The 13,081-nt window shown below is 45.1% G+C and overlaps 1 protein-coding gene across 2 annotated transcripts in view; it reads left to right on the plus strand.

Annotated features, from left to right (window-relative positions):
• ATP6V0A1 (ATPase H+ transporting V0 subunit a1) overlaps positions 1 to 13,081 on the plus strand; it is a 63,058-nt gene that overhangs the window by 40,638 nt on the left and 9,339 nt on the right. For both annotated transcript variants that reach the window (XM_080827070.1, XM_080827069.1), the window contains exons 15-18: positions 1,629 to 1,747; positions 2,893 to 3,109; positions 3,488 to 3,595; positions 8,349 to 8,456. In XM_080827070.1, the coding sequence (XP_080683196.1) occupies positions 1,629 to 1,747; positions 2,893 to 3,109; positions 3,488 to 3,595; positions 8,349 to 8,456 (552 nt within the window). The remainder of the gene's footprint in view (positions 1 to 1,628; positions 1,748 to 2,892; positions 3,110 to 3,487; positions 3,596 to 8,348; positions 8,457 to 13,081) is intronic.

Consider the following 13,081-nt stretch of genomic DNA (forward strand, 5'->3'; position numbering starts at 1 on the left):
ATAGATGGAAAGACAGCACCATGGGGATATGATCAGCAAAACAATGACCTTGGGAACATCTATAAAATAAATGTCCCAGCTTCTTCAAATATTTTGTAAGGAATAAAAAAAAGGAGAGTAGAGGGAGAATTTATAGATTAGATATTTAAGAGCTGTGTCAGTGTAGAGACCTAATCTGAATAAATGAATTTCTTTTTTTTTTTAATTGAAGCATAGGGCACCTGGGTGGCTCAGTCAGTTAAGCATCTGCCTTCATTTGGCTCAGGTCATGATCCCAGGGTCCTGGGATCAAGCCCCGCATTGGGCTCTCTGCTCAGCCGGGAGTCTCCTTGTCCCTCTCCCTCTGCCTCTGCCTCTCTCCCTAGCTTGTGCTCTCCTTCTCTCTCTCTCTCCCTCTCTCTTTCTCTCTCAAATAAATAAAATCTTTTTAAAAATAAATAAATAAAAAATTGGGGCACAATCAAGGAATTTTAAATACTAACTGTATGTTTCATGATATTAAAGAGTCATTGTTAATGCTTTTGGGAGTGATAACAGTATTGTGGTCAAGTTTTTAAAAAAAATTAGTCCTTACCTAAAAAAGGTGGGGTGTGGTGCCTGGGTGGCTTAGGCAGTTAACCCTCTGATCTTGATTTCAGCTCAGATCATGACCTCAGGGTCATGAGATCGGGCCCCATGTCCATCTTGGGTGTGGAACCTGCTTAAGATTCTCTCTCTTGGGGCGCCTGGGTGGCTCAGTGGGTTAAGCCTCTGCCTTCAGCTCAGGTCATGATCTCAGGGTCCTGAGATTGAGCCCTGCAGAGAGCCTGCTTCACCCTCTCTCTCTGTCTGCCTCTCTGCCTCCTTGTGATCTCTCTCTCTGTCAAATAAAAAAAAAATAATAATAATAATAATAAAAAAAAAGATTCTCTCTCTTGGGTACCTGGGTGGCTTAGTCAGTTAAACATCTGCCTTTGGCTCAGGTTGTAATCCTGGGGTCCTAAGATCAAGTCTTGTATCCAGCTCCCTGCTCAGCAGGGAGTCTGCTTCTTCCTCGGCCCTCCCTCCTGCTTGTATGCTCTCTCACACTCTCTCTCTCTCTCAAATAAATAAAGTCTTAAAAAAAAGATTCTGTCTCTCTCTCCCTCTCTTTCTGCCCTTCTCCCCACCTCTCCTCCTCTTCCCCAGCAGGCGGGCTCTCTCTTTCTTAAAACAAACAAAAAAAAAAGTCAAATATTTACTGGTAAAATGATATGATATCTGGACTTTGCTTCCAAATAATATGGAGGTGGAGAGTAGGTTGTCTGTATGATAAAATAAGATTGACCTTGAGTCAATAGGTAATTGTGCATCTGGGTCATAGGTAAATGTGAGTTTGTCATACTGTCCTCTCTACTTAAGTCTGTGTTTAGAATTTTCTATAACTTAAAAAAAAGCTTTAAAAAGTAGGTGAATAGGAGCATCTGGCTTGCTCAGCTGGTGGAGCATGCAACTCTTGATCTCAGGGTCATGAGTTCTAGCCCCACATTGGGCGTAGAGCTTACTTTTTTTTTTTTTTTTTTGTAAAGCTTTTAAAGAAAAAGAAATAGGTGAATAATATCCTATTCACAAACTCTGTAATGCCTTTTTGTTTCCTTGTGTTGTGACAGATCTGGAACATTGCTACCAATAAACTGACCTTTCTCAACTCCTTTAAAATGAAGACGTCTGTTATCCTAGGCATCACCCACATGATGTTTGGAGTCACCTTGAGCCTCTTCAACCATACGTGAGTTGCTGGATTTATGTCACAAGAACACGCATAGCTTAGATAATGCTTTTGCATAAAGAAATAATGGCTTATTTGGGGAGGGATTAGTAACTCAGAACCCCGTTCTGTGTTAAAGAAGTGCTTTTATAAAAATCTCATATTCTAAAAATTAAAAAAAAAATAAAAGATACAGAACCATAAAAAAAATGTTTTAAAAAAAAATCTCATATTCTTTTTTTTTCTTTTAAAGATTTTGTTTATTTATATGACACAGAGAGAGATCAGAAGGAGGCAGAGAGGCAGGTAGAGAGAGAAGGGGGAAGCAGGCTCCCTGCTGAGCGGAGAGCCCGATGCGGAGCTCGGGGCTCGATCCCAGGACCTTGGATCATGACCTGAGCCGAAGGCAGAGGCTTAACCCACTGAGCCACCCAGATGCCCCCTAAAAATCTCATATTCTTAAATGAGGCTTAGTATTAGTCCCTTAACAATTCATAACTGCAGTAAAGATCCTTGAAAAACCTTATGTCATTTTCATCAAAATGAGTGAGTTACTTTTTTTCTTTTATGGGTAACTCATTTAAAATTATGAACTGTGGGGACGCCTGAGTGGCTCAGTGGGTTAAAGCCTCTGCCTTCAGCTCAGGTCATGATCCCAGGGTCCTATGATCGAGCTCTGCATTGGGCTTTCTGCTCGGCGGGGAGCCTGCTTGTGATCTCCGTCTATCAAATAAGTGAATAAAATCTTAAAAAATAAAAATAAAAAAATAAAATTATGAACTGTGGTCCCAGAATGTACTATATTTTCTAGTCTCTTTCTCATGGGAAAAGATTACTGGGGTTGGTACCAGGATGTTCAGGGTCCAAAAGTTTGGAAGTCACGGTTAATCCTTCTTGTTTCTGTTGCCCTCCTTTGCTTCTGGCTGTTGCTTCTTTAAGTGATAAAGACAGAATTGAGGGAGCTGTAGGTAGGAAATCTACTAAGTACTCCATTTCGTGTAGGGGTGACCCTGGGTCTATTCGCCTTTAAAGTAAGCTCTGTGCCCATTGTGGGACCCGAATACACAACCCCGAGATCAAGAGGCCCATGCTTCACTGACCAAGCCAGCCAGGCACCCCCCTGGGTCCGTTGACTTTTAACATTTTTTTTCTCTCTTCCTTTCTAGCTATTTCAAGAAGCCCCTAAATATCTACTTTGGATTTATTCCTGAAATAATCTTCATGACCTCTTTGTTCGGCTACTTGGTTATCCTCATATTTTACAAGTGGACAGCCTATAATGCTAATACATCTGAGAAAGCGCCGAGCCTTCTGATCCATTTCATAAACATGTTTCTCTTCTCCTACGGGGACTCTAGTAATTCAATGCTGTATTCTGGACAGGTGGGTCAACCCAGAGGTGGACTGTTGTAGGTGGTTACCCTAGATCAGGAAGCCAGATATTTCTGTGACTCTGGCAAAGCCTTTAAAAATCTCTTCCTGTGGTTTTAGTTTTCAGCCCATATATCCAGACCTAAATTCAGCCCATTCTCCTTAGCTTTGGAGGACCTATTATAATTCCTGTATCCACAAAGGGCAGAATTTATAACTCTCATCCTATGAGACAATTCCTGGGCTTTGCCACAACATCATCTAATTATTTTGAGAAGCTAGATAGTGTTATTCTTAGATCAGTAAGAAAGTACTGTTTGGGGGAAATTTGTGCTGGAGTTGGAAACTGCATGTTTGGTTAATGTGATGTGCCTTGTCCTTACTTTGTAGAAAGGAATTCAGTGTTTCCTGGTAGTGGTTGCGCTACTGTGTGTGCCTTGGATGCTACTATTTAAACCACTGGTCCTTCGCCATCAGTATTTGAGGAAGAAGCATTTGGTGGGTATATTTTTATTGCTAAAAGTTACTAGATTTTTTTCCCCCTTGAGATCAAGGCAATTCCTCATCAGATATAATGAATTGTGCATAAGTCTGTATGATCTTAAAATGCGCCTGTGTCATATCCCGGCATGAGCACTGGACCTGCTGAAATTTAAAAACCAAAAAACCACATGTATTTGCTGTTCGAACATCTGGATTCAGCTTTGTGTAGCTCAGGTAGAGAATACACATCATAGGTCTTTACCTTTCCTGGTCATGCTTTGCTCATGCTGTGCTCAGCACAGTCCAGGTCTGGGCCTGCCTAGATGCAGCGTCAGCCAGATCAGGGCTGCAAGAGCTGCAGGGAGGTGAATCCACTCATGTGGTTTGCCTGGGCAACCACAGGGCTGACGACGCTGAGACATTTTCTTTTAAAGTGACACCATGATACTTTCACCAGCCAAGACATCCGGAAAAAACATTTGGTTTAAAGAACACTGATTTTTTTTTTCTTTTTAGAAAGGAGCACATCCACTTGTGTTTGCTTAATGTATGTGTGCTTATGAATTCTACACACTCACATTTAAGTTGCCAGATTTTCATTTCTGCCTATGCAATAATGCTTACTTATTACACTGCCTAGTAAAGCCCAAAAGATCTTATTGCATGACTCTCAAACGGCTGTTAGATTATTATTCCTGTTGGAGAGCAGCTGAGTTACAAGACCCTCCTTCTCCCTTTTCTGACCATCTTCATCCTTCCATGTACCCTCCATTTGTCTCCCCCCTCACTCCCTCCCTCTTTTTTTCTTTACCCCTTCCTCTTCTCTTCCATTCACTATCAGGAAGGGCAGCCTGTGGAGGCCCCAGTCAGCCCAACCCCGAGCCAGCAGGGACTAGAGGCAGCAGCGGCTGCAACAGTGAGTGAATTAAAACTGACAAACCATCACATTTTGTGTAAAGAGGTGGCAAACAGTGCAGCAGAATTCTTTTCAATTATGTTGAGAGCTTGGGACATGTGTGCTCTTGGGAAGTACGTCCTTGTTACTCATTGAGATAATGACAGAAAAGATATCCACCTCTTATGAATAGATTCTAATATCATCTTTACCATTGGTCTACTAAGTTAAGTTTCTATTAAAAACTGTAAGTACAGTCATGTCTATGGAAGCAAAGTGACTGTTGTACCCTCTCAGAATCCCGTCATCTTAATCCGAGATGGCAGCTCTTGGACTCATCCACTTTCATGTCTGTCTTTTTTAACCACGTATTAGATGATTTTTCAGCATGGAGCGAGAACATTCCTGTGATTCTTGAATTAATTTCCCTGCTCTTTAAACTTCTGGTTTGGAGGGATGCGTGGACATTTGGTCCATTTTAGCTATGACTTTCTTTCCTGCCAGTGGGACCTTATACATGTCTGCTTTTTTGTGAGAGACTCAGAAGCCCTCCTGTCCTCAGCTGCTCCAGAGACCTCCAGTCTGCGTGGGTCTCTGTGCCCTCTGCATCTGATGCAGGAAGCAAAGTCATCTGTCTGGATCTTTCCTTCTTTAAATATCAACTCATAATTCAGCAACAGTACTTCAAATGTTAAACATTTCAATATTTGTCCTTAACGATATCTCTTAACAAAACTCTTAATGCGCTGATACCAACTTAGCCCAGTCAATTCCAGGTAATTGGTAAGATTTTTAAAATATCACCAGCAGTGATCACACATGTTGCTGGTGTGATCTAGTGACATCATACTCCTTTAAAAGAAAATAAAATATTTAGATGGAGAACCATTTCCTTCATTAGGTGTTTCTGATCATTTTAAACTTAGATACCTGCCATAATCATCCTTCTAGAAAGAATCTAAAAGGGCTGACATTTTGGATCAGAAGATCATTTAATGTTGCTGCTTGAAATTATGTTCAGAGAGTTACTCTCTCCTTTCCTATGAGAAATTTTTTTTTAAAGCCCACAAAGCACATACTATCCATTTATCAACATTCTTTCCCAGTGCTATTCTTTTTGCTAGTCTTAGCATATTTATGATGTGTTTCTGAGGCATCCGTCTTGATGCTCTTAACTCTGGTATCCCCTTTCTCTGACACACTCCAAATTAAATGTCCCCAGTCTGGAAAGCTGCACATTCATGGAGTCTTCTTCACCCCACTGGTTCTTTAGCAAAATATCTGACTCTAGAGAGCAGCTGAAGGCATCAGGACGGTCATTTTACAACAAGGACCCTGGATTCTTGACCCTAAGGGCTGAGGATGCGATCATTGATTTGTGTTTCTTCTGTTCTGTGTCCTCTTGGTTGTCTGTAAGCGGTGTGTCACAGTTTACTTTTTTCTTTTCTTTTTTTTGCTGATGTGTATGTCTCATCCCGTCTTCCTAGAACTCTCATGTCCTGTGTCCTGAAGGGACACTTGTTGGTGTCTGCCTGGGGAGATGGTTTACCTGTCTGCCCCTCACTCTGCTGGCTGGGGAAGGCTTCAGAAATGACCTTCTGTTTTGGGAGCCTTAAAGCCTAAAGGCTGCCTGGACCCTGTAACCCTTGTCAGGGTACTCTGGGGTTCTCTTCTGTCCCCGGTCCACCTCCTGAGGGTTGTCGGGTATAACCTGGAGGTGCCCAGGGTCTTAGGGCTCCCTGAATCTGACTACACATCAGTATCACCTGGTAAACTTTAAATTTGTTTGTTTCTTAGGGTATTAAAACAAAAGAAGTAATAAAGATGGTTCCTGATTCCATGACCTAGACAATCCCCTATTGACATTAAAAAGTAAAATTAGGGGGCACCTGGGTGGCTCAGTAGGTTAAGTGTCTGGCTCTTGATCTCAGCTCAGGTCTTAATCTCAGGGTTTTGAGTTCAAGCCCTACGTTGGGGCTCCTAAAGCCCGACTAAAACCAAAACACAAAAAAGTAAAATTAAAGCAATAGTTTAGAGAATGCAAATAGTACAGAAAGAGAAAGTTCCCCTCTCCCCAGACCCCTTCTGCTCAAAGGCAGGGGAGTTTTGCTTCCAAATTTTTTCTGCATATTTCTATTATCCATTAATATAAATCTGTGTATATGTTTGTACATGTATATATGTATGTGTTTAAAACATACTAGGAATTGTGTTTTAAACTGTGGCACTCTTCTGCCCCTTGATTTATTAGGTTTTAAAGTTTTTAGTGTATCCTAGGAGATTGTTTCACTCTTTTATAGTTGTCTGGTATTCCATAGAACATTCTGTTGGATATGCTAAAATTGTGTAATCACTCTTTTGTTGATGGATGTGTTGATTGTTCCCAGTTCTTTGCTATTACAAATAAGAATGCAGGGAACGTCGTTGTCCGTGTACCTTGATAAAATTTCATAAACACAGATGTTCCCAGCAGTGGGACTGCTGAGTCTCAAAGGGTACTTGCATTTTTGTGTGTGTGTGCTTACATTTTCAATTTTGACAGATAGTAAAAATGATTATACAGTTTGCACTTGGGGAGATATTTTTTTAAACATAGATTTCCTAGGCCCCACTCCAGACCTACAAAATGTACAATTTTTGGAGGTAGCATTTGAGAATCTCTAATTTCTGGTGCTCGCTTCGGCAGCACATATATCAAGGTGATTCTGATGCAGCTGGCTCTCTGACCAGCACGGGAGAACCCGTGCTACAAGTAGAGAGAGACTTTGCCCAGACACTGAGTTCTAGTAGTCCGTAAGCTGTGGCAAAAAGTGCACACTAGAAGGTGAAGCTGTGAGTGGGGACCCCAGGGCAGTTGGCACGTCGTGCTGCTGCCCAGAAGGCCATTTTGCTGGAGAGCAGTGTTTAAACTCTTGCCTCCTTTGGGCTCCCTGATCAGAAACCATAAGCAGTGGGTCTAAGGGCTGGTTCTTTAGCTCCTTTTCCTTCTGGCAGGTTAGCTCTCATTGCTGTTTGTCTGATTTCACTCCAGTTCTGCCTGGTTTTTGCACTCAGAGTCCTTTTGCCTCAACAAACCCAAGCTTTTCAAGTCAGGTTGACTTAGAAATTCTGGTTCTGGGGAACCCGCTGAACACAATGCCTGGGAAACGGGTAGAGGCAGACACCCAGTCTGCATCTGCCACATGCCTCCAAGATTGTTGGAACATTCCAGAGTCCTCCACTGGAGGAAAGGAGACTTTCCTTGTTCTTCTTTCTTTCTTTCTTTCTTTGTTTTTTTTTAAACTCCGTATTCTCTAGCCACGAGCTGACGTACATTAAGCTTTTGTCCCTTCCCTGATCCTAGGAAGTCCTTTGTTCCTGGGCAGAGACCCGGTCCGCTTCTGGGAGAGGTTGCTGGAACTCTTGGGTTCCAGTGGAAAGCTTATCCAACCAGGTTATAGTCACCATGTCATTTGGCTCCCCTCCCTCCTAGAAAGTCTGATCTTTAGTTCTAGAAAAACTTAGACCCCTGACAACTTTATAGATAGAGCTATAGTCGTTATAAGAGTCTGCTCATATGAAGCTTTTCCTTCGAGCAGGCCTCTCAGCTGGCCTTGACCAAGGCCAGGTTAGTGCATCCTGGTGTGGCAGGCAGAACTGATCAGAGTGAGGTGGTAAATGCAGCTGGGGCTGGGGCTGGGGCTGGGCCGGTGGTGGTTGGGGCGGGGACAGTGGTTTGTTTTTAGTTTAGCTGTTGGATCAGCGGGTTTTGATTGTGTTGCTAGAATATATGCTTTTCTGAGGTTTGTATGTATTAACCATCGCCCTTCCCCACCTCACAGAATGTCACATTAAAGCCCAGGCAAATTCTACTCTTTCTGTTCATCTGTGTAGGGAACTCTCAACTTTGGTGGGATCAGGGTGGGCAACGGACCGACAGAGGAGGATGCTGAGATTATTCAGCATGACCAGCTCTCCACCCATTCAGAGGACGCAGAAGAGGTAAGATCCAGTGGCGTGGGCTTCCTCTCCTTCTCCTGTGGGTCAGCCCTCGTCTTATGCGGAAGTAGCCTCCCTCTGGTCTTCCTGAAAAATGATAATGCTCATATTAGTGATCAGCCTGCCTTCCGGGCCTCTTTGGGCAGCACAACTTTTTCCAGCGGGCCTACTGTGAGCTCTGGGTGGCCCCTACAGTACCCGCAGTAGTTGTGGTTGCTTGTCCAAGCTCATTGAATTCTGAGTTGCCCGCAGTACTCTGCATGCTGATCTCAGTGACTAACTGTGCTCCTGGGGACTGAGGGCAGAGGAGGCCCAGGCTTCCCCACTCTTGTTACCAGAAACACAGCCCCCTTAGGGCAGCTTCTTCATCCCTTGCCCCTTCCAGGAATGGTTCCAGTTGGAACTGTAACCACGGGTATTTTTCAAGTCTTGTCCCACTAATGCGCTCTTTTTTTTTTTTTCCAAGATTTTATTTATTTATTTGACAGAGAGAGAGAGTTCACAAGTAGGCAGAGCAGCAGGCAGAGGGAGGGGGGAAGCAGGCTCCCCGCTGAGCAGAGAGCCTGATGCGGGGCACGATCCCAGGACCCCAAGATCACGACCCGAGCTGAAGGCAGAGGCCCAACCCACTGAGCCACCCAGGCGCCCCAACTAATGTGCTCTTACTACAAATATATTATCTGAGCTTTTTAAAAATGTTATTTGCCTACCTTTTACAGGGAGAGTGAAAAGTAGTAAAGCCAAATTAGACTTTTCCTTAAACCACCACCTCTAGGCTGTTTTTTAAAATCCAGTCTCCTTGCCTGACCACTCACACTACAAAGCCTCTGAACTGAACTTCTGAATGTCATCTGTTCATTATATTGTCTCTCTCTCTCTCTCTTTTTTTGCATTATATGCTTTTTGAAGCAAATAGAATAGGAATTGGGGACCCAGGTGACTAAACTTTTTAGTCTGACTGCTTCCCCTGTGTCTGACATTTTTAAAAGAAATCGTAAGGATTGGGGTGCCTTTAAAAGATATGTATCTTTTAATGCTGTAAATCCTGCTGGATTTGCTTTCTGCGTGTGCTGAGGAGGCCTGCCTCCAACGCATTAGGCCCATTTAACATCCACAGTTTTCCCCGGGAAACAGTCCGTAACCTTGTGCTCCTGACTTGTGACCGTGTGTGGCATGGCTTTCCACTAAGTGTAAATTTGTGTTTACAAGCCTACCGAGGATGAAGTGGTAAGAAACAAGCTGGCTTTGCCTTCATGTTTATCTGGGGCTTCTCTTCCCATCCTTGTGATCACTCTGCTGACCCTGCTGCAGCCGGGGGCCACACACGTCACCCGCACATCCCGCATCTCACGGGCCATGTCTAACCAGTGCGTGAACCTGTGTTCTGAAAAAGCTCATCTCCATTAACTGCATCTCATGTCAGTCACCTCTGTCTTTGTTTCATTGACTTTGCTGATCTAATCCCTCTGAGAATGGCTTTGAAAGGAGCTGCAAGTAATGTCTGCTTTGGCATTCTTGAAGTGACCCCCCTTGGGGGTTAAATCCCATTGGTCTTTGCCTTCCTCTCCTGTGGTGTTACGTATGGTACGGTCGCTCTGCCGCTGGGAGTAGCTGTTTCCTCCTTGCTCTCTGAGAGCTTGTGAGTAAAGCTTACCCTTCCTCCCTGTCTGAGATGCAGCCAGTCTCTTCCTCCTGTCCTCATCAGCTTGATGATGCTTGAAGTGAGAATTGCTGGACCCTCACTTGGGGTCCACTCTACCTCCCTGAGACCCAGATGGGAGGTCGAAAGCTTTCAAAAAGGAGGCTTTGTCTCTCCAATGTATCCCAGAAAAAACAATCCCATTTGCGTGAAAGGAGTTCATATTATACCAGGTAATAGAAACAAAGTTGGCTATTCAGGCCACATTTGGAGTAGAAGGCCTTCTAGCTTAGCAGTGATTCATTTAGCAATACACAAATTTTAAATTGATTTTTTTATTTTTAAAGGCCTTGCTGCACTGTTTGCATCTTCCCCCAAAACTTTTCTCTAAAATACATAGACCCATGGACCTTCCCTCTCCTGGCTCTCCTAGTCCTCTCTAAAAGAGAAGTGGGATGGGAACAGGAAAACCTTGGCTGTTCTGTGTAAAACCAGACCGTGCTCGGTCTTCCTGAAGGCTGGAGAGGCTCATTCGCTGGCATCCAGGAGCCCCTGTGTTCCTGTGAGCTGCTCACCTGCACATAGTCACTGCTTGGAAGGGCTGGCTGGGAGTGTGTTCCGTGTTAGTGAGGAGCCCAGGCCTCTCCCAGTAACACAGTCTCCAACAACACTGCTCTTTCTAAGTGTCTTCTAGTAGAGCACCCAATGCATGGTCATCATCAGAATGGTCCGCATTAGTGAACCATGTCCCAGGGGCCTTGGATGTCCACTCAAGATGGACTGTAATTCAGCCTCCCTAGTCTCTGGCCCCTCAGCTCCCTCAAGGGTACAGCTTCCTGTGGCTTCCTAAACAATGATGACATTTTATCTTTATCAGGCACATGTACGGTGTAGTGCTCCACAGCCAGATTTAGATGAACTATTATAATTATCTAAAGATTTCAAACAAAACTTTTTTTTTTTTAAGTTCAGCCTAATTCTTCTAGAACTTCCCCTTTTTGCTTGGCTGTGAAAACCCATTTGCCCTATGTAGGCCATTATTCCAGCCTGATTGAAGCAGTAGTTCCTCTCCCTGGGAAGCACTCAGTACAGTTGTGAACCAGGGCCAGGCCAGCTAGCTGATCGTCTGGGAAGTCTTGAAAGGCTGTAACCATTCAGCAAGAGTCAGTGGCACCTCTCCCTACTGTCATCTCACCAGGTGTGGTCATCCCACACACCCAGCCATGTACTCATTCCATCCGTCCATGTGTTTTTTTCATCCCACTCACCCATCCATCCATCCAGTCATCCCACTTACCCGTCTGTCCATGCCACCCATTCATTCGTCTCATGCATCCGTCTGCCCTGCTCGCCCACCCATCCTCCCCATCTGTCCAACCCATCCACCCACCCACCCTCCATCTGTCCAACCCACCCACCCACCCATCCATCCATCTGTTCATTCATCCCATCCACCCATCCATTCATTAATTCTTTTATCCCACCCATTAATTCATTCACCCTCTGTGTGCCAAGCACTGTGGTGCTACAGAAACTGCAAGAAGAAAAACATAGCCGTTGCCTTCAAGGAACTCCCAGCCAAACTGAAGAAACAGCCTGGGTGACAGATGGTGTGATTAAGATGTGCCCAGGATGCTGTGGGAACACAGAAAGAGGGCACCTGACAAGCACTGGGGTTGGGGTGGAGAAGAGGTGACCAGGAAGTGATTCCCTATAGAGATTGTTGCTAATTTAGTCCGGTCAAGCAGGAGTCTTTGTGGGGGCTGGGTGAGAATGCAGACCCATCAGTGTGTATAGTTATCGGAAAGACACAGGCATGTGGGCCCATCATGTGTTGGGGATAAACAGGCACACAGCTTGGCTGGAGCTCAGGGGCAGGAGTTGGAGACCAGTGAGAGGGGCGCCTGGAAGTTGCAGAAACTCACTGTGGTACCAAGTGTTTGAATAGTAAGGAGTGATCAGGAGGTGGGGGCAGCTGGAAGTATCACAGCCTGTGTGCATTGCTGAAATGCTCTAGTGGGTGTGTTCTAGGAGATACTGCATTGGGGAGGGGTCACAGTGTGGAGGCATGGAGACCAGCTAGCTTGATACGAGTCATGAGAGAATCAGGAGGCCTGAAGTGAGGAGTTGCAGAGGAGTTGGAAAGGAAGGGACAGCTAATGAGATCAAAGAAGTTAGAGCTACGGGTCCCAGGACTTTAGTGAATGTAGGCGGTGAGAGTGAGTGAGGATTCCAGATTGACTTCCAGGCTCGGGTGCCTGGGGCCCTAGTGATGACACTGTTAGACATGGGACCTGGAGTAGGAACAGGTCCTGGTGGAGTCAGAGGAGAGCAAGGAATGAGTGTGGGGGCATGGAGTTTGAAGTGCCTCTGGCGCACTGGGAAGGGATGTAGCACAGCCCGTTGGGAACAGGGAAAGCGGAAATGAAGATGTCCATCGGGGAGTCACTCCTACGGGTGGCTGTCCAAGCCTGAGTGGCCACGCTGCAAGAGAAGTGTGAGAGCTGAGGCTGGACCTCCGACATTTAAGGAAGAATCAAGATGGAGACTGGGAAGGAGCATCCAGGGAGGTAGGAGGAAAACTGAGGGCAGGGGAGCATCTCCAGAGTGCGGAGGAAAAGGCAACAGCGAGAAACACTGCAGGGGCTCAGTCAGGACACAGAATGTGTTAGACCTCACACCTGGGAGGCAAGGGAGTGGGTCCTGGGAAGGTAGGGTCTGTCTGGTGGAGAGGGTGGAGGGCAGGGCCCAGGAGGTGAGGAGGGGACGGGCCGCGCACCTGGAGGAGAGTGTAGATGGGAGTCCGTAGCGGTCCTTTTCAGTCACAGCTGACTCCTGAGGCAGTGATAGGCTCCATAGTGCTGGGCTGCATTTCGCACTAAATCCTCACGCACTTTCTCCATTATATAGTGATGAAACCTTGCCCACGGTTACAAAGCAGGAAGTTAGGAAGTAAGTGCAGAGAGAGTGTGGTAACACCAGAAGAGAG

The sequence above is a fragment of the Martes martes genome (assembly GCF_963455335.1).
Source record: "Martes martes genome assembly, chromosome: 16".
NCBI classification, from domain to species: domain Eukaryota; kingdom Metazoa; phylum Chordata; class Mammalia; order Carnivora; family Mustelidae; genus Martes; species Martes martes.